The sequence below is a fragment of the Choristoneura fumiferana genome, chromosome 30, assembly GCF_025370935.1.
Source record: "Choristoneura fumiferana chromosome 30, NRCan_CFum_1, whole genome shotgun sequence".
NCBI classification, from domain to species: Eukaryota; Metazoa; Arthropoda; class Insecta; order Lepidoptera; family Tortricidae; genus Choristoneura; species Choristoneura fumiferana.
Window position 1 is genome coordinate 6301056 of NC_133501.1, and position 22961 is coordinate 6324016.

The 22961-nt window shown below is 38.2% G+C and overlaps 1 protein-coding gene across 1 annotated transcript in view; it reads left to right on the forward strand.

Moving 5' to 3' along the window:
* orb2 (cytoplasmic polyadenylation element-binding protein orb2) overlaps positions 1–22961 on the forward strand; it is a 118849-nt gene that overhangs the window by 40398 nt on the left and 55490 nt on the right. The window contains exon 2 of the mRNA XM_074110641.1: positions 1944–2028. Coding sequence (XP_073966742.1) covers positions 1944–2028 — 85 coding nt within the window. The remainder of the gene's footprint in view (positions 1–1943; positions 2029–22961) is intronic.

The following is a 22961-nucleotide window of genomic DNA, read 5'->3' on the forward strand; positions in this document are numbered from 1 at the left end:
TGCTGTAGTATGACGTCATACTGCGTAGCGGAATATGGGTCAGTGGGTGAACGTGGCCAAGTTAAGATGACCTCGGGGTCAGAGTTGCTAGTATGGAGCCAGCGGCCTACTTAAACTGGTAATAATAACCAAGTTAAGTTGACCCCTGAGTCAGTGTTGCAAGTATAGAACCAGCGCTTTACTTAAACTGGATGTGACTAAGTTAAGCTGACCTCTAAGTTAGTGTAGTAAGTATGGAGAGTGGGGCTTATTTAAACTGGACAGGCCTCGATAAAATATCCAAGACAGATTGAGCTCTGGATGGGAGTAATAATATGTACCTAGTAAAAAAGAGACCTGTAACTTTGGCTGCGTCGATATCTTTGCACTTAACTTGACTGTACTTTGGTATGTGCTTGTATATAGGTAGAGTCATTCACGATGACGCGTGCCGTGGTTCTTATTACAATGTCATTAATGTCTAATTTTGACAAAATCACGCGTGTTCGTGGATGGCACTAGGTATATAAATGACCAAGTTAAGTTGACCTTTGTGTTAGAGTTACAAGTATGGAAGATGACCTAGTTAATTTGGTTAATTTATACGAATTTACCCAACGAACGAAGATACCCATTCTTTGATTTATTTATCGGGTTTTTAAGTATTTAACACAACTTTATTTTTAACACAGTAGGTTCGCTATTTGAAGGGATCGCTAATGCGGATCGGAATTATTTCCAAATATCCCTGTCCATGATATAATCATCAACTTTATAATACGCCTTAGATATTAATGTCTTCTTGACAATAGATCTAAATTTTGTATCCGTTTCATATGTAATATTTTTTGGATTTTTTTATCAAGGAATATGAATGAATAAATTATGACTCGGGTCTTGCAAGAAATAAGGAAATGTTTTCTTTTATTTACTGTCATTGAGTTCAGTCACCAAGGCTAATATCCGAGACACCAAAGCGTGTGTAAATATATGATACGATTATGAAATAAAATGAAATGAACAATTGCACGCACCGTTCCGTTGTGTGTGGCAGATAGGTACCTAGTGCAAGTGAAGTCAAATTCTAATTCTTATTCTAATTCATTTATTCATAAAATTCTTAAAAAAAACCGGCCATAGCGTGTCGGACATGCCGTAAATAGGGTTCCGTAGCCATTACGAAAAAATTAAGTATTATTTTTCTAAGGATTTCGTAGTTTAGGTATATTTTATCCTGAATTAAAATGACAGCCGACAAATACTTTGATTATTACTTATCAATTTACTTTGCTGTACCATCAGCCAAATATGTGGTCTACCACCCTAAAGTTAATAATCGTTTGCATGTCATAAAATAATAACGCCAATAGATGTATGTGTCAACTTGAAAGTTCGACTTTAGCGACATATTCATTTGATAGGAACTTGTTTAAAAATTCATAGACCACTTATTTGCATTATGTGAAGGTGGTAGGACCTTGTGCAAGGTCCGCCCGGATTGCTACCACCATCTTGCTCGCTAATCCTGCCGTGAAGCAGCAGTGCTTGCACTGTTGTGTTTCGGCGTGGAGAGTAAGACAGCCGGTGAAATAACTGGCACTTGAGGTATTCCATCTTAGGCCTCTAGGTTGGCAACGCATCTGCAATACCCTGGTGTTGCAGTTGTCTATGGGCGGTGGTGATCTCTTACCATCAGGAGACCCACTTGCTCGTTTGCCATCCAGTCGAATAAAAAAAAAAAAAATTTGGCTGATGGTACAATTATAATTTTGTTGGAAAGTTAACAAAGTCTAAATTTTAGTTTATTAATTAAATTAACGTCATGGTTAAGTTACAGAAATACATCACTGTACATATTATATCCTTAAGTTAGTGTCAAAAGCTGGTCACTTCATGTCGGCAACGCACAAGCGTCCGCTGCGGCCGTCCATGAGCCGATCTAATGTAGTGCTCCATTGTTGCAGGAACGCAGCGGGCTCGACAACATGAGGTCGCTGGAACACTATCTCACAGATATTATGCGCGCGGATACTTCAGACCACATGAAAGGTAAGACAAAGAAAGAAAATACATTTTCACACCTCTCCTTCAGAAAAGTAACTTTTCCTCCCTGACGAGAGGGAGCAAAGTGCAACTTTTCTGTTCAAGGCTTTTCTAAGGATTTTGTTGCAAATGCAATTTTTTGAAGTTGATAATCGTAAAGCCACGCCTTTGTCTATGCTGGTTGCTCTTTAATAATACCTATTTAGTTTTTTTTTTCAAGTTTCTTAATGCTCGGTGTGAAAAGTTGTACGAGTCACTCGGGAGCAAAATTATTTTCATCTTGGGCGTTAACACTTGAATCCCTCATTACGCTCAGGATTCTACAATGTAGAATCCTTCGCTACATTCTGGATTCAATGTACGCCCTCGCCGTAAATACACCATTTTGCTCCCTTGTGACACAAATAACTATTATTCACAACAAGACAACAAATATTTAATGAAATCAACCCGGTTAACTCACGTCTTAAATTGAGTTCAGCTCGGCATAATTCGTAGGCCTTCCTCTAGAACAAGGATGGAGAAAAAAGATTTAGAGTTTTGGGCACTATACCTACAATAATTACATTTCTGCGGGCCAGGGAGCATTTATTGAATAGATTTTATTCTAATCAAGTAACAACAAAAATAAATCATGTAGGTCTATAATAAATTGTTTTGATGTGCTGGGTTGATGTGAAAGATGAAATTTTCTGTTCAATAATTAAAGCGTCTAAATTAGGCTTCAAGTTACTTGAAGTAACTCGTAAAACACACTCGAGATGACGAGATGAATTTGAGATGGGTTTTGATCGCGGGCCGGATTAATGGTGGTTTTCCACCGGCGAGGCGAGACTAGAGTTGAAATTTGTATGTATTCTCGCGCGCCCGCCGCGGGTGCCGCCATCATCGTCATCCAGCCTATTATACGTCCCACTGCTGGGCACAGGCCTCCTCTCAGAACAAGAGGGCTTGGGCCATAGTTCCCACGCGGGCCCAGCGCGGATTGGGAACTTCACACACACCATTGAATTGCTTCGCAGGTTTGTGCAGGTTTCCTCACGATGTTTTCCTTCACCGCAAAGCTCGTGGTAAATTTCAAATGTAACTCCGCACATGAATTTCGAAAAACTCAGAGGTGCGAGCCGGGGTTTGAACCCACGACCCTCTGCTCGAGAGGCGATAGGTCAAACCACTAGGCCACCACGGCTTCTACCGGCGCCGCCATACAAGTTTCAATTCTCGCCTTGCCGGTGGAAAATCACCTTGAGTCTTGTCGCGGGCCGGACTTGGTCCGCGGGCCTCTATTCCCCCTCCCCATCCCTGCTGGCGTGCTACGAGGAGCAAGCACGACACGGCGGCTGCTGCACGCGCTCTGCTTCTAATGGTGGCAGTGACTACAATGACTACAGTGTTGAATTGACATACCATACTTTTGTGTGCTTTTGTCAAGGAGATTATAGTGAAACTAGTTATTGCCCGCAGCTTCGTCTGCGTGGAATTCGGTTATCGCGCGCTTTTCCCTCGGGAACTGAGTTTTTCCGGGATAATACGAGTAAGTAGCTTATGTCACTCTCTGGCCCATTTTTTTTTTATACGACTGGAAGGCAAACGAGCAAGTGGGTCTCCTGATGGTAAGAGGTCACCACCGCCCATAAACATCTGCAACACCAGGGGTATTGCAAACGCGTTGCCAACCTAGAGGCTTAAGATGGGATACCTCACGTGCCAGTAATTTCACCGGCTGTCTTACTCTCCACGCCGAAACACAACAATGCAAGCACTGCTGCTTCACGGCAGGATTAGCGAGCAAGATGGTGGTAGCAATCCGGGCGGACCTTGCACAAGGTCCTACCACCTGCAAACCATAAACCATAAACTACTTATCTCTAATCCAAAAATCACGTCGATCCGTTGCTCTGTTCCGACGTGAAAGACGAACAAACATACAAACACACTCACTTTCAAATTTATAATATTAGTATGGATATTAAAAGGTTCCACTCTGGTTTATTCGTATTTTTCATACAAATAATAATAATAATTCATTGTGTTTTGTTTCTTTTCTTTTGTACAATAAAGAGTTTACATACATACATACAAATATCGGCGCCGACCGGGGTTCGAACCTGGGGCCACAAGCTTCGCAGTTAGGTTTTTCTAACCATTGGGCTATGCTGTCGTTAGAAAGAAAGGAAAGAAAAAAAATGGCCAAAAAAAACACTACAATAGGTAATATATTCCCTTCCTGCCGACATTGCTGTACAATCTACTAATCTACATACCCATACCAACTTCAAATCTCGTTAAATGAAAAAGCAGACAAACAGACAACGAAGTGATCCTATGATGGTTCCGTTTTTCGTTTTCCAATAAAATGGGCCAGGGATAAATAGGGATGTCCGCAAGTTGTCGATAACTTTCGATCTCCGAATCGACAAGTCGATAAAAACAGGTGAAATATGATGTTTTGTTGTTGTTGATTGCCTAAAAATTTTAGGTTAGGTTACTATCTGATATCTGAAAGAGAGAGCATAAATCCACGAAACTGATTAACAAATCGGCTGAAATGAGTCATAATACAAACTAAAAAGCGGATTATTTCCAATATTTTCTTTAATAGAACTATTGCAATTCCTTTTTCGTTTTTGTTTATTCACAACTTCTTTCTTTCCTCATTTACTACAGATCTAGCGCGATAATATCGCAGTAGTTTCATTAGAGTTAACTGGTGAAGAAACTACACTTTGTCTTAGACAGATGGAGAAACATCGAAATCTCAGTCGCAAAAACAAAAACAAACAAACAAAATTACTTAATAATTTTACTCATCCGCATTTTTCAAAAAATAATTGAAAAGTGATCCTTATATATGCAGAGCTTTACGGTTCTAAACCGTACAGAACAATCGCAGTAAGTAATATTCACAACTATTATGTTGTTGTTAATATATGACTCGGGACTTCCTCTTTAACGTAGTGACGCAAAGTAACCTTGCGGGCGGCCGCGGCGCCACTGTCCTACGATTTAGATTAATTTGAGTGTGATTTATTTAGTTCCTGATTTATCCGCCGGCGTAATTAAACACGCAAAGTTAACTTTGCTAGCGGCCGCGGCGCTACCGTCTTGCGTTTTACATTAATATGTATGTGATTTATTTCGTTACGGATTTATTAGTCTGCATAATTAAGTTGGTGTGAAGTTTTGCTGGTTCAAAGGGTTCTAAGTTTGTAAATATTGGTATTTTTTAAAAAGCTGACTTGTTAACTAAATAATTCTTGACTTTTAAAATCAATCTATATTTTACAACGGTTCAAATCTCGATTGATGGAATTATAATTTTGTGATATTTTAAAACAAATATTTTCCTTTTAATTTCATTCTCAAGTTTATGCTTGTGCTGTCTTAGCTTGTTAAAAGGCACCTTTGCAATATCATCAATTTTTGACAGCCGTATTTTCTGAGCTAAGCACATGTTAAACAATGCCATTGAGTCATGTCATTGTAATGTCACTTTATCTGTTACGTTTGTGACAGATGGCAGAAGGCTGGTTTCTGTTGTGGCACATATATGCACAGATATTATAAGGTATGCTAATGAGTTTTGTATGATGAAATAGTAGCCATAGGTACTCTTGTTTTTGAACATTTCTATTCGGTAACCTGGAGAATAAGTGAAATTTGAGCTAAGAATATCTTCGGAAGCAACCCCTTGGAGTTAATCAATACAAACTTGGCCATTCTTGTCACAGTAACGTACTGACGTTACACCCACCACCATTTTTACATGACGTTCACTGGAACGTGGAAAATGGTGGTGGGTGGAATCGACTTGTTACGACGCCATACCATTGAACCTTTTACTGAACCTTTTGTTAATAAGATCACTTTGTTAATTAGACCCTTAATCTTAGGAAGGCGTGGAGGTATCTAGTTGGAATGAATATGAAACGGATATACCTAGTCTCTTGCAACCGTAAAAAAAATTAGTTTCTGGATTTGTGCGACCAAAAGAAGTCTTTTAAAGTGTGTTTTAATATTAAACCCGCGGAAATTTGGCATAAAATGAATAAAAGTCGTTTCAAAAAGCTTAAAAATGACTACGTCCTTCATAGAAATACTATGAAGTGCAAATTTATTAGAAGTACCTAGGTACAGTCAATTCAATTGAATTCAAATTTAAGAAAAGGTGGTGGTGGCGACATTTAGTCGATAATCTGCCAGTTCTTCCTTGTTTATGTTCTCCTTTGTGTATATAATTTATTATGTATAATTGACAACTTAATTGTGAAGCTAGAATTTCAATAATATATTATCGACTTGAGGGTAGTGGGTTCAAACCCCGGCTCGCACCTCTGAGTTTTTCGAAATTCATGTGCGGAATTACATTTGAAATTTACCACGAGCTTTGCAGTGAAGGAAAACATAGTGAGGAAACCTGCACAAACCAGCGAAGCAATTCAATGGTGCGTGTGAAGTTCCCAATCCCCACTGGGCCCGCGTGGGAACTACGGCCCAAGCCCTCTTGTTCTGAGAGGAGGCCTGTGCCCAGCAGTGGACGTATATAGGCTGGGATGATGATGATGATTATCGACTTGTCTATTGCATTGGGCATGCCTGTAATGATAGATTTAAGTTTTGCTAAAATTATAAATAAATAAATATCTCCCTGTACATAACGCTGTTTAATGTATAATTTTTAAGCTGATGGCTCTTGTAGCCAAAGCTCAAAAAAACTGTCAGTTTTCGGTAAAAGTACACAACATTTTGCAAATATTTATTTTTGTTCGCTTACCCCACGGGCTTACCCTCAGAACGTGAGGTCGATTTTTTTCTAATCTTAAAGTGCACTTTGATTGACCGGGCACTCTGCCCCCGCGCCGGTCGCGTCGTGGGCATATGTCATGCGTGGCGCAAGCGCAGCCTTGGGCTTTGTTTTGTAATTAGCGCTCGAAAAACTAGGCTCTGTCGCGGTTGATGGTTCCGATCCAATGTCGGCGCCCGATTTTTTCTTTTTATTCAACTGGATGGCAAACGAGCAAGTGGGTCTCCTGATGATAAGAGATCACCACCGCCCATAGACACCTGCTACACCAGGGGGATTGCAGATGCGTTGCCAACCTAGAGGCCTAAGATAGGATACCTCAAGTGCCAGTAATTTCACCGGCTGCTTACTCTCCACGCCGAAACACAACAGTGCAAGCACTGCTGTTTCACGGCAGGATTAGCGAGCAAGATGGTGGTAGCAATCCGGGTGGACCTTGCACAAGGTCCTACCACCTGCGATTAAGGGTCGGCCGTTTGTGCCTTGTTATTCAGAGACGTTAATTAGCTTTGATATGTTGAAAATGAGTTTTGGATTATACTTATACTCACTAGCATACCCGCGGCGCGGTTTTGCTCGCGTAAACGATAAGGTTGCGTTTTCACGAAATGAAATGAAATTTGGGAATTGACCACGCAACCAACCAACATAAAAGTAAAATCCCTCTTTTGTATTTTCAAACTAAAATCTGTACACACTAACCACATGGCCACTGTTATCTCGAAAAATTAAAAAATATTTTTACCGCTTGACCGATAAGCGTCGATAGCACATGGCTGGCATTTTAAATAACAAACAAAACTAAACAATTACTTATAGCGTTTGTTATCAAACTGATAATGTCCTGTTGACAAAAAACAGTTCACAATTAAAGTTACAAATGTACACACACCCTGTAAAATCATTCATCTTTCCTATATACCTCCCACTACTGGGCTCAGGCCTCCTCTCGGAATGAGAGGGCTGTAAAATCATTACGTAAGTGAAATAGGCCACTAGTTTTTATGCGTGCGTGGAAAAACTACTTTTACTGAAACGAAGCGTAGCGGAGACACCTTCGCTCTAGGGGCCTCCTATGGAATTCGATAATCTAAGTTCGTATCGTATCGTTTCTCTCACTCTCATATTAAATGAAAATGATATAAGCGTCAACGGGACTCGGCAAGATACAGACTTCGAATTTCGTAGTAGCCCCCCTGTTTTGCTCATGCTCACCAACACGATGGACGTATTTAGTAAAATTGAATAAGTATGTATACAAAAAGCAGCTATGACTATGACATAAGTAGAGTTTAGGTTTTCATAAATAATTAAATGATTAGTTATTTATCTCATCCAAGCACAAATAGCCTCCTTATATGGATTTATTGTTCATCCAACCCCAACACTAATTATATTTCTATATTTATGATGCAAAACATCTCACAAAAACCTAGCTTACAAATTACAGGAAAATAAATATTGAATTAAATGTAGCCATAATAAATAGAGTTAAAACAAAAACAAATAAACTAACCTAATGCATAACACCGCTTGACATTTTCAGTTTGGCTGCTAGAGCTCTGTTAAAAATAACTTACGTCTAAAACCGTCCTTTACTCGTGACTGCCGTGCTACAATTTTCATATAACGCTACCCAATTAAAAACGACACTACGCGCTTCAGCCAATCAAATAAACGACGACACTCTAAATTTAGTCGGGTTAATACCACCTAATAACGCGGCAAAGTTACGAAGTCAGACTTTAAATTCGACACTTGTAGAGATAACGGTTGTTTAATTTAGTCGATTTATCGATACACTGATTGCACATCTCTAAGCTGTCAGTTTGGTAACGCGCGGGTCGAGCGCATGTTGTGTGAATTTCGAATTTGGAAGCGTTCTTTTTTAAATTCGGTGCGATTTTTGGAGTGCAGTGTTTAGTGGAGTGGAAATATTTTTGGTGATTTTTTATAATTATTTTTTAGGACGGGAGTAATAGATACGTTTGAGTAGGTGACAGATATATATTTTTTATTTTTTAATAAATTAGATACTTTAATAGGTAGAGTTCATGGTTTTATTAATTTGATATAAAGGGTCAGGGGGACTGGCAAAAAAAATGCTTTAAATGTATATACGTTTTTATTGTGAGAAAAATGCAATTTTCCAATAAAACATTTATATGTATATCCTTCCGGGATGTCAAAGCATCGCTATTCTAGGATTTTATATAAATTGGCTCTGCGATTCAAGCTTACAAAAGGCAGAGTTAAATTCGCTTTTCGCATTAAAAAAATATTTTTATTCAAACAATAAAACACGTATTGTATGAAAACGACCATTTTGAATAAATATGATAAAATATAGTATATGGGGGAGGGCTATGTACAACACAGGAGCCTACAGCTGAGATGATGATGATGGTAAAAATGTTTACAAAAACTTAAAATCAAACTGTATCTTTTTAATGACGATAATTATTTTTATAACTTTCAGACTAGTCATTAGAACATCATAGTAAACCTAGAAATAAAAATATGCCTTTTAAATACATTGCCTATTCAACAGCGTTTGTCTTTAAGATGCTCTTGAAAGTAAATGCCTTCTAGTTCTTATTTTAACCCCCCCGTCGCAAAAAGAGGGGTGTTATACGTTTGACGCCAATGTCTGTCTGTGGCATCACAGCTTTCAAACGGATGAACTGATTTCAATGCGGTTTTTTTACGTGAAAAGGTAACGAGTTTTTTAATGTTGGTTCTTAGTTAGATTTCAAGATATCGAAACTGAGGGCATTAACTAATTACGCAATCGAAGAAACCATATTCACATTGCATACATTTGCCAAAGAAGGGATCCTTTCGACTGTCATAATTTTATAAGTCATAATGTAATGTTTGTCATAATTATTGTTAGCCATATTTATTTTCTCGCTGAAACCGTACATTTTGCATATTTTTTTAAACGGTTATCCTGTGGAACTCTAGGTTAGATTAAGTTTGTTTTATAACAATTCTGAAAAATATATGGTTTCAAGAAAAAAGAATTTCAGTGGAGCAGCTTGTACATTTACGAAACATCAATTTTTGCCAAAACAAACTTTAATCTATTTAAAAAATTCAACAGTGTTCGACGGCGGGGAAAAATATTTGCTTGGACATCACATACAGCTATGTTCTCCAAAAATGTGCTAGGGATGACTCCTAAAATTTTCAATAAGCTACCAAAAACTGTAACAGAGAAGGAAGTATTACCTAGTTTCAAAAAAGCATTAAAAGATTTTTTAACCGACAAGGCATATTATTCAGTTAACGAGTATCTACTAGATAATATGGACTAGATATTGTTTTCAAAATGTTCCACTGACCTTATCTTATCTTATCTACAAAATGATTTATATAACATTAATGTAATATTGATTGTAATTTAATTATTTCCTATTTTTTTTTTTTTTATTGTATAATTATTTAAATTCATAACTTAAAAATTTGTATGCTGAAAGGCAAGACATGAAGGACAGGACATCTAATTATTGCACATCTATATATTCAATTTAATAATTGTATACATATAGGAACTCATGTTTGACAAATAAATTATCTTTAGCGTCGATTGATAATCGACGCTCCATGTCAAACATTACATTATGACTAACATTACATTATGACTAACAATTTTTTACTAATGAACTAAAATAATTTCTTTGCTCACCCGCGACCTATTGTTGTGGTAGTATAAGTAGTAGTTATGATAGTGACTATCATAAGGTCGCGGGTGAGCAAAGAAATTCTTTTAGTTCATTGATATAGACCTCCGCAAAGTAACGCCTGACTCAATAAATTTTCTACCAGACCCGCCGCGAGATATAGACCCGCCAAAGAAATTGTCATGAAATTGATAGTGAAAAGGAAGCAAAACAAACCGGTCATATCTTTCTGTGAGCTAGATATTTGATTGTTTGGCCTATTTACCGGTTCGTTCCAGTAGCTCGGTTTGGTTGGCAGGCAATTTAAATCTCAAATGACCACTACCGGTACAGAGCACATGAATTTACATTCACAATATCAAAAATATAGAGAGCGTCACTAAACCGAGTAAACCACAAAATCGTTCCTGAAACAATCGGTGGTTGATTAAATTCAATTTAAAACGATACTATAGGTACAGTAAGAATGAAGAAAAATTCAAAGTGGTCCTCTTTGATGCCTAAAAAATATTTATGCGTCAAATCTCTAGCTCTACAAGGGTGTCTCTGACATCGCATAACTAAGCTATTTCAACCTCACTTTATTCTTTTATAAAATCTATATCATACCTAAGAAGCCGTGGTGGCCTAGTGGTTTGACCTATCGCCTCTCAAGCAGAGGGTCGTGGGTTCAAATCCCGGCTTGCACCTCTGAGTTTTTCGAAATTCATGCGCGGAATTACATTTGAAATGTACCACGAGCTTTGCGGTGAAGGAAAACATCGTGAGGAAACCTGCACAAACCTGCGAAGCAATTCAATGGTGCGTGTGAAGTTCCCAATCCGCACTGGGCCCGCGTGGGAACTATGGCCCAAGCCCTCTTGTTCTGAGAGGAGGCCTGTGCCCAGCAGTGGGACGTATATAGGCTGGGATGATGATATCATACCTCATACTGTGAATGATATTTTGTAGAGATTTCTCTACCGGGTGTGGCCTGTAATACGAGCAAATAATTAAAACATAGATCGTCCTCGTCAAGCTGAACGACATTAGTTCAGTTATTTAAAAAAGAATGAGTTTTAGATATTTATTTATTTATTCGACTGGATGGCAAACGAGCAAGTGGCTCTCCTGATGGTAAGAGATCACCACCGCCCATAAACAACTGCAACACCAGAGGTATTGCAGATGCGTTGCCAACCTAGAGGCCTAAGATGGGATACCTCAAGTGGCAGTAATTTCACCGGCTGTTTTACTCTCCACGCCGAAACACAGCAGCGCAAGCACTGCTGCTTCAGTAGAGGATTAGTTAGCAAGTCCTACCCTACACACTCAGTAATTGATAATGTATGGTCCACAATTCATTATAGGAGAGAGGGCTTTGGCCGTATTTCCCACTGGGCCCCAGTGCGGATTGGGAACTTCACACACCATTTCGCAGATTTGTGCAGGTTTCCTCATGATGTTTACCTTCACCGAAAAGTTCACAATTATATTTTAAATAAAACCCTCACGCTTTAATACTTTAATTTCCAAGTTTTTTCCGAGTGATTTAATACCACCAGTGTATGCAGAGCGCTACTCTTAAGCAAAATGTACGCAGTGTGGGGTCAGACTAAATTGGCCAATAATATTAACAAACAAAAAATCAAGATTTTTCAGAATTTTCTAGTTGGTCGTGTTATAATAACTGCCTTCATATCAAATTTCAAGTTGCTAGGACAACTGGAAATGCCCAGGTTTTCAGTGATATTTGTATGCAAACACGTTGTTTAATTACTGTAACTTTTGATCGCGTTGACTTTGAAGTTCGATTTTTTCAAGGCTCCAGGGGACTGCAGGTTTGAGTTTTCAGCTTGATACGTTTCTGAGAAAAGGGTCTTGACAGACGGACGGACGGACGGACAACAAAGTGATCCTATAAGGGTTCCGTTTTTTCCTTTCGAGGTACGGAACCCTAAAAATAAAGTTAATAGAAATAGAAATAGAAATAGAAGACATTTATTCACGTTCACAAAGACACACAAATACAACCAAACTAAAAAACAACAACAGCAAACACAAATAAAACAAAAAAATCTCTCTATTACTGATATGACTGGCCTTAACTCACTGAATCCGGTACTTGGTCCAGCTCACGTCAAAGTCAAAGTCAAAGTCAAAATATCTTTATTCAATTTAGGCTATAACAAGCACTTATGAATGTCATAAAAAATCTACCACCGGTTCGGAAAAACCTCTGCTGAGAAGAATCCGGCAAGAAACTCAACGAGGTACGTCTCCCGAATCATCCTGTATGTAACTAGTGTCATGGGAAATCCATCCCTACAGCCAGTGCTGTGCGTATCTATCGACAAGCTAACACAATGCAAACGTTGCGCCACTCATTTAGCATCGCCTTGACATGGCGAGGTGAGAAACGGACAGAACTAGCAAAAACGTAACCTGTGGTTAAAAACAATCAGTAATCTGCAACTGTCGTAGCGCCGGTTTTTAACAAGCTTTTTACTAACTTGCCGTGCTAGTTATACTCCTACTAGCTTTTGCCCGCGGCTTTGCCCGCGTAGAATTCGGTTATCGTGCGCTGTTCCCTCGGGAACTGTGCATTTTTTCGGGAAAAAAGTAGCCTATGTCACTCTCTGGCCCATAAACTATCTCTATGCCAAAAATCACGTCGATCCGTCGCTCCGTTTCGACGTGAAAGACGGACAAACACACTCACTTTCGCATTTATAACATTAAGTATGTGCGAGTAAAATTTTTGAGGTAAGATTAAATTGAAATTTGGAAAAAAAAACTGTAAAAAAATGTAAATATGTATTTTGTAAGAAACTTGGCGGAGAGTCACTTTTCGGAACAAAAATTTACTTAGTTACAATCCTTTCCACTATTAAAACTGGCAAAACATAGTAATATGTAGGTTGACTGACAATTTAGTCAACAAAAAAAAGTTTTTTATAAGTATTATTATTTATTTACTCGGTGACACTATTTACCGACACGGATAATACCGACATGGAAATACCGACCCGATATTTCGTGTATACGCCCATACAAACTGGTGTCAAACTGACAAGTTTCTATGGGTGTGTGTCGGTATTGTGCGGCCGAGATGGGTGTGTCATGCTATTTACTCACTCGAATAAAAAACAAAAGAAGTAAAGAAATACTTATCTCTATATACCTCTGCCAAACTGCATAGCAGTTTGTTGGCAGAAAGTTTAAAACCTTATCCACTATTTTATCATACCCGAATAGAGTTTCTTCTCAGAAATGTTCTAATATTATAAATTATTTGATTAGAGGAATGTAAAAAAATGTTTCTAAATAAAATCAATGTATGTTACGAAGTATTACACCATTTGGTCCTAGGCTTTGTTCATAGGTTAGTAATACCCTAATCAACACGTTCTTTATCTAGAGGATGTGTCATATCATAATCTATGACCCCTAGTTAGTAGGTAAGTAAAATCAAAACAAAAATCACAATACTAAAGATCGACATAGCGCCAATTAGACAGTCGGTGTGCGCCCGCGCAGCGCGACAATTGGCGACCTTGTTGCGACACTAGGGATGCGCGCGAGGCCGCGCGGAGGTCGACGGTTTGGCCGGGTCGAGGTGCAGTCGATAGATCGATGTGTAATCAAAGCCAGTGATTGATACTGGCTTGTAATAATAATTGTAATACTTAAATATAGATTAACGTTCTAAAAAAATCTAATTAGACCGTTAAGATTATCAGGAAATATCAGTCAAAAAATTACAGGCGGTGCGTAACGAAGGATATAACGACAATTGATATAATTTTCATTTGATATAATGTAATTTATTTTAAAAACCAAACTTATTTCTATTGTTATTAATTCGATTTGATATACTTTGGGTTAGGTTAGGTTAGGTTTTTTGTATAAAAAAGTTCTGTGAAGCTCTTATCCTTTGAAATTATATCAAATGTTGTTATACCGATCATCACACACCCGTTAAGCTTCCGTGTCACGTGATACTTACGGCTATATATTCATAATTTTTCAATAAGCAGAAGAAAAATACGTGTCCGATATTTTATTAAAACGTAACTGATGAGCTGATTATTTTTTTATTATTAGGAGTCTAGTCTATTGTTACGACACCACGCCACTAAAAATATTATATATATTTTTTATTTTTATTAACGATTGTGCTGTTGGTGTTTCCGACCGTTACAGCTTCGCCCTCGTTCGGTGAGCCGCGACAACCGCTTCCATATGTCTTTAAATGAGCAATTCTTATATATATATATACACGTATATATATTTATGGGTAAGGCCGCGAATTTTGACCAATTTGGACGTTTCAAATTTGGAACGCTGATAAAAAAAAACTGATAACACCTAGAGGTTTAATTTTTTTTTATTATATGACACTATATAAACTCTCAAGGTCGCAAATGAGATAATTGATTTAAACCCTTTTAAAAAAATAATAAAAATATATTACCGTCCAAAACGTAACGAAAATTGACTATTTTTTTTGACCACGAGTACTTAATACCTTATTATTTTCATGCTATTTAACTTCTCATGATCATGATTTTGTTTAAACAAAATTTTATGATATAACGATAGTCCTACCGATTGCAGAATCATGATAATCAAATAATTTTCATGTTTTATATTTATTTCTTTTCACGTGCCAAAAAACCACGTTTTCGTTACGAATACTTAGGTGACGCTTAATTAAGCTACCTTTAACGCCAATTTCGGTAGAAATTTGTTTTTGTACACTGGCAACTAATATTCTAATAGGGCAACATCGATGAGATAAATAAATCTCATCAGTTTGTTGACAAACAGCCATCAAAGGTGACGCGGAGGTTTTTTTTCGAAAAAACGTCGAAAGTGCTTGTTCGATTTTAAGGGTAAGTAGTGATTATTTTTAACTGGTTGTTTTTTCATACGATAGGGTAATCTTTTCCATGTAAGTGGCATGTGTTATTATGTTCAAAATGTCGTTATTCACCATGATAAACGATTTTTTGTATAAAATACGTTACACTTTCGTTACGATTACGTTACATTTTTACAAAATGCTACGTATTTTGTACATAACGTAACGAAAAAATGTGGTAAAGGGAAGTTCACACAGAAAAATTCTAACTTACACCAGTTTATTATTAGGTTTCCAATGACTGCACGCACAGTAAGTTAGTTAGGTGGATATTTTGAAGTTAAATAAATTTTAATCTGTAGGTGCAGGGATCGGCACAAGAGAATTGTGGCGAGTTCTGTGTTCCGTCCTGCTACATGCATAGCGTATTTAAAGTGAGAGACAAACGGAGAGATTCACTTACCTACTTAGTTCATTTGTTACCTAAACTTAATAATCATAATAATTTATTTCCAAAACATCTTTTTACATTGTCCACTTAACTAAGATACTACTTCCTAAATTGGTAAAACCTGTGATTTAGGGTTTTGGCCATTTCTTTGAGGTATTTAATAGCTTGTACAGTCGAAGTCACAAGCATGCTCACAACTAGGTGGTAGGACCTTGTGCAAGGTCCGCCCGGATTGCTACCACCATCTTCCTCGCTAATCCTGCCGTGAAGCAGCAGTGCTTGCACTGTTGTGTTTCGGCGTGGTGAGTAAGACAGCCGGTGAAATTACTGGCACGTGAGGTATCCCATCATAGGCCTCTAGGTTGGCAACGCGTCTGCAATACCCCTGGCGTTGCAGATTTTTATGGGCGGTGGTGATCTCTCACTCATTTGATCGATTGCCATCCAGTCGAATAAAAAAAAACCACTTCCAAATTCGTTATGCTTATAAATGTGCACCTTATTGGCAGTGTTAGAGAGGCATGTAAAGATACACTTTTGGAAAGATGTTCGTCAACTAGAGGGTACTTCTACTTCCACATTCTCATGTTTAGCTCTATAGATCTCATATAGGACAGATTTAAGATCAGTACCTATCGTCAGAAAGTTCTAGTAAAAATAAAAACTTCACTTTATTATATGACATGTATTTTTTTTTTCATACATACGTTATCTAATGGGAATTTTTACCAGTTTGATCTAGGCTTTATAAAAATTTGCGTTACGTTTTATGGTAACGTCACGTATTTTTTTTATGTTATTTCTATGTCACATTGGTTAAAATTCGCGGCCTTACCCTTATATATATATATGTATATAATCCGAAATATGTTTATGAAACGACGATTTCCATCGATTTTGATGAAATTTGGTATGTAGGGGTTTTCGGGGATGAAAAATCGATCTAGTTTGGTCATATCTCTGGGAAAACGATTGGTACCGAGTTTTAGCCCTAGCGGAGCTCGGTCGCCCAGATATTTATTATTTAATCACGTCACATAATTTATATCAATTACGTATACCTACGTATACTAAGGGGCTGTTTCACCACCCATTCATTAGTGTTAACTGACGGTTAAATGTGATACCGTCTCTGTCTATTCGAACAAAACGAATAGAGACGGCATCACATTTAACCGTCAGTTAACACTAATCAATGGGTGGTGAAACAGCCCCTAAGTCTGCCATCAACAAAATCTTGAATTCTGTGCTTTCTGATAATAGGTACCTAATATACGAAAACTTCTAAGCAAAACTTGCCGTTCAGTACGAAGCAATAGCGTTCAAACTTTACGGTTCAGTTTACGTTGTTGTAAACGATGCAAAGTAGGTCAACCCTAAAGTTTAGAATAGAACTTACATAGTTAGTTGTAATTGTAAGGGATAAGGTAATACAGGGATTTTAATACTAATTACTGAAGTGCGCGGATTTACATAGAATTTATAATCTAGTTACATACATACAATCATGTATATTTCCCAACAAAGGAGACAGAGATACACCTGCTGTCCTTGATGGAGCTCAAATTCAAGGTTCGATTCTACTCACTTAACTAAGTTACTTTTTTTACATTTCCAAATAACTTGAAATGTTTTATGTACGGTCAAGGACTTTAATACATGAGCCACCATGGAACCATTTCACAGTAAACGTCAATAGTGACATCGCATTATAACAAGGAAAATCGTAATGACCCTTCAATAAAGAGTTATATAATACAATACAATGTAACGGACATTCGATGGCCAGGGTAAAATACGTTGAGAAGGAAAACATTATGAAAGAACATCGAAGAGTATAAATGGGCCCCATCTGTATGCCGGGATGATGATGATGATGAGTGAGTAATATTAGAGGTTTATCGATACTTAACGATATCACATTATCGACATCGCCCCATCACTGGCCCATTGTAATTTCCACAAAATGGCTGACCTGTCCATTACCACAATCGCCTCCGTTTTCGTGCGATTACCTTCGCTCGTATTTGCATAGTACTACGATTCATAACGCCTTGACAGGCGTGTTTTGTTAAGTTGTTTGCTTTTTCATAGCGTATGAATGGCGAGGAAAAAACATGAATTAGAGTTAAGTGTTTATTTAAATAAGAACACGAAACAACACAGTTTTATGTTATTCTTGATTTAGTTATGATTTTACTTAATATCCCGTCCGGAGAGATTGACTAAGAAGAAGTAAAACCATTCATATGGAAGGAATACCTGGGCGGCCGAGCTTTGATAGGTGTGTTTTTCTAGTTAAATCGTGTTTTTTTGGAGATAAATAATACGTATTTCAATAAACTTCAAAAATAAAATGTAAGAATAGTAAAATTAAAAAGTTTTAATGATTTCCCTAAACCAGCCTACGCTTGATTGTTTTTTTATTTGTTGAAATGCTATAGAGATACAACGATAACCAAAATATAACTTTTCTTTCACAGCGATCCCTTAGTTTTTAATTTAGTTTAATTTTTATTAGTTATTATTGCTATTTTTGTAGCGGTAAATAAAATCATGGAACCCTAAATATCGACATACAAGATTTGTTTACATACCCATAGTACTTTAGTTACGAATATAAGTGGTAATATAAGCTGTTAAAAAAAATTGGCCTCCGTCTGCCTGTGTGGAATTTTTCGAAACGTAAAACAATGTTAAATTAAAATCGTTCCGATTTGGTAGAGCTAACTACTATACAAGGATGGGAAAGCACTCCCATTTAGCTGCCAAATCTGGCTACGAAATGGGAAAACAGTTCCCGTTTGGAAGCTAGGTCATGGGGTCACGGTGATCATTTCCCATCAGATGAGGTAGAGCCTTACTGTAACCACTGGCTGCAGTACGAATGGGCCGGCTCGACCGGGTTAGTACCACACTCCCACAGAATACCGGCGTGAAATAGTAGTTTTTCTACTGCGTTTCATACGGTGAGTGGGAGATCCGGAGGCCCCACTCTATCTATCTATCACCACTACCACAGCACACTGGTGCCATGCGTGTTGCGTTTCGAATTCAACCAGAGCTCATATTCAGAGCAACACAACAGTGCCGTGCTACCAGATGTTAGATATTTAACGGTTGTAGTTTTAGTTCACTTTGAGTATGGCTGCTTTAGTGATACTTTTACCGTTTTTTTCCATTGACCAAGGAAACTTGTATATGAACAAAAGCGAAATCCTTTCTTGTAACCCCAGCTTGTAACTCAGTGACCGTGTGTACACGACGTATCATATTATATTAAAATGATCACGTAAGGTGGTATCGTTTGATAATTACTTATCTATAATTGTTATCTTCAATCTATCTGTGGCAATCCTTTACTGTTTCGGAGATAAGATAGTGAGATAAACCATGTGGGAAAATGTATGAGTCAAGTTGAGAAATGTCTACTTTTTTATTCGCTCTCTATTCCATGTAAGATGTTCCAAAATTAAATGAACTTCGCACAGCACATCTTTGGTGAAAACGGAGCCACGCGGTATAAGTATTTCATTTAATTTCATTAAAGCCTTAATTTTAGAATATCTTGCAATACAAAATCCTTAGAAAAATATTACATGATTTTTTCGTAATGACTAAGGAACCCTTGGACCCAGATCTTGGACGTGTCCGACACGCTCTTGATCGGTTTTTTTATTTTTACTTTTTCTACTTTTATTGACTATCTCTATTATAAGGTCTGTGATCGAGATAAAATCTCAAATTTCAGGTTTACATTCAATTGGCACGGTTGTTTTTAGTGCAACGTCAATGAAGACCACGATTATGCAAAAGTTTTTTTTTTATTATCATCTGGCCTGCCGTGTCTGAACAGCCGTGGTGGCCGAGTGGTTTGACCTATAGCCTCTCAACCAGAGGATCGTGGGTTCAAACCCCGGCTCGCACCTCTGTGTTTTTTTTTTCGGAATTCATGTGCGAAATTACATTTGAAATTTACCACGAGCTGTACGGTGAAGGAAAACATCGTGAGGAAACCTGCACAAACCTGCGAAGCAATTCAATGGTGCGTGTGAAGTTCCCAATCCGCACTGGGCAAGCGTGGGAACTACAGCCCAAGCCCTCTCATTCTGAGAGGCGGCCTGTGCCCAGCAGTGGGACGTATATAGGCTGGGATTATTATTATTATCATCTGGACAATAGGCCTTCCCCAAGGACCTCCAGCAGTCTCTACTACGAAACTCGAAACTCGATGTTCGTGTCGTGCGGGCCCTCTGACACTTACAGCCTTATTCATAAAAATCCTTAATTGAGGTTTGATCGGTCTGTTACTTAGCAGACTGATTAAGCTTGTTAGACGGTTGTCAAGAAGTATGATTCATAAACGCTTGCTAGCAGTCTGCTAGTTGTTGAGCTGCCGATAGACTGATTAGACGCGTTATGTTGGCCACCTTGACAAATCAAAGACAAAAAATAGCCTAATCGATAATTAAAAAAAAATTGACAGCAGTGACAGCAAATTACCAGGAAAAAAAATAAAAGCGAGATGTTTGTTTTCCCGCCATTTCCGATCCGCATGTTTATGTTGTGCAAAAAGCCATAATTATGTTAATCATCCTTATTTTTTTTTCATATTTATTGTTAATTTATTGTTGTAATTTAGAGGATTTTTAAATACAAATTCCTGAAAATAAATTTCCTGTTTTTTTTTAATCTGCGTAGCCCTGCCTCACTATAAATATCTTCGGTACCTATGGTTTTTTGCTCTAGTCAAAGTCAGCTGTTCAAACTTCTGGCGGCCATTTTGTGACTTAGCAGAGAGATAAAGGAGGGTCTACGGTCCTCTAACTTTAGCAGAGCCTTGATCGACTGATTAGCGCTAACAGACGTTTATGAATCATGTTTTTTAGCATCGGGCCTTCAAGGAGCCTTCAAGGAGGCTCTAACTTTTTATGAATAAGGCTGTATACTATTAATACAAGAGCGAGAGGGACGGTACGATACGAACCCGGTATAGTAGCCCGCTTAGCTTCGGTTGGATTATTTTGAGCTCATTGAAAATATTTCCACTTCGTTAAATAAATGTAATTTCAGTGTAAGTGTCGAAATGTTATATTGAAGTTGTGTATTGAAGTGACGTTGTGAACAGTTTTTGTGGAAAAAATGATAAACCAGCACATGATCAGCAGCATGGCGTATTATGGTAAGATATTGTTTCATTATTTTAATTTTTATTCCTATTTTAACCGACTTAAGGTGCGACCACACCGCTGCTTAAAAAACGGTGACGGCACGGAATCGCTGTGACGCACCGTTTTTATCGCATGCTCTCCACACCGCTGCTTATAATACGGAATCGCAGTGAGGTGCCGTAAACGTCAGGACTTTACCAAACAAAAGTCTTGTAGTTTACGGCCCGTCACAGCGATTCCGCACCATTTGCGTATTTTAAGCAGCGGTGTGGAACGCATGCAAAAAAAATGGTGCGCATACGCTGCGTCACTGCGAATCCGTACCGTCACCGTATTTTAAGCAGCGGATTGGTCGCACCTTTAAGTCCGCCTTTGTACCAGTATCTCAAAGTTTGTCAATTGTGTTTTGTTTCTTTGTACACTAAAGAAAGACTAAAGAGTTTACACATACATACAAACTTCAAAAACAGAAGGAGCTCGACTGTATTTCAGATAGATACGAGTAAATAGATAGATAGATAAAACATGTTTTTTGTGTTACCTTTAGAACTTTTTTCTATGATAGATTTTGATAGTATTTTTTATTTGAAAGCTGGTGGTGATGGTTTATAGTTTAGTACAGTGATGGGCAAAGTACGGCCCGCGGGCCAACTCCGGCCCGCCGACGTTCCTTCGAAGTGAATAGTACCTACCTATATGGCCTGCGATCATAACATAAATTCATTATTTGGCAAAAACATAAAACAAGTATGAAATAGCACGATGTAATCCTGCCCCTCCTCTAAAATATCTGTAACTTTCTGGCCCCCCATGAAGAAAGTTTGCCCACCACTGGTTTAGTATAATCGATACTCTATATTCTGAACGAATTACTTTCAGTTTTTCAGTCATTTAAGTAAGTAATTAACTTGTTAACCCGTTTGTCACTCGCATCATCCCATCCATCATCATCCCCGCCTATATACGTCCCACTGCTGGGCACAGGCCTCCTCTCAGAACAAGAGGGCTTAGACCATAGTTCCCACGCGGCCCAGTGCGGATTGGGAACCTTCGCACGCACCGTTGAATCGCTTCGCAGGTTGTGCAGGTTTCCTCACGATGTTTTCCTTCGCCGCAAAGCTCGTGGTAAATTTCAAATGTAATTCCGCACATGAATTTGGAAAAACTCAGAGGTGCGAGCCGGGGTTTGAACCCACGACCCTCTGCTTGAGAGGCGATAGGTCAAACCACTAGGCCACCACGGGTCTTCGCTCGGCTCGCATACGGTTCCATCCTGGTACTTGATTCAAGTACTTTGACTTAATGAACTATACACAACTACTTTGATCACTCGCGACCAACAACAAATGTGTGTGCATGCAGCTCCGTCACCTCCTCGTGGTAAGAACACACACAAATCACACAAACCTGAATATCACCACCCACAACCACTCTACACTGATGATGTAGAGACTACGGGATGATATATATATATGATATGTGTGTGTGTGTGTTTGTATATGTAGAGTGGAGGCGTAGGAACTGCATGAACATACATTTGCATAACAACATTTGCAATCATTGCATAGACGTACAGTCTAACCATAACCATAGACGGCCAGATGGCTAGTGGTTAGAGAATCTGACTACGAAGCTTGAGGTCCCGGGTTCGATTCCCGTGTCGGGGCAGATATTTGTATGAATAATACGAAATTTGTTCTCAGGTCTTGGGTGTTTAATATGTATTTAAGTATGTATCTATATCCATATATGATTATATTTTATCCGTTGCTTAGTACCCATAACACAAGCTTTGCTAAGCTTACTTTGGTGATATTGATTTATTTCTTTATTATTTCATTCCTGTCCCACCGTAGAACGTTCTCGCAGTAAGTGTCCTAATAAATTCCGGCTCAGGCCTGAAATGTCTGTTTTCCTAAATGTACAATTCCAAAACGTCTGCGTTTTCACAATGTTAAAACTTCTATTTGTCAGCTTTCTC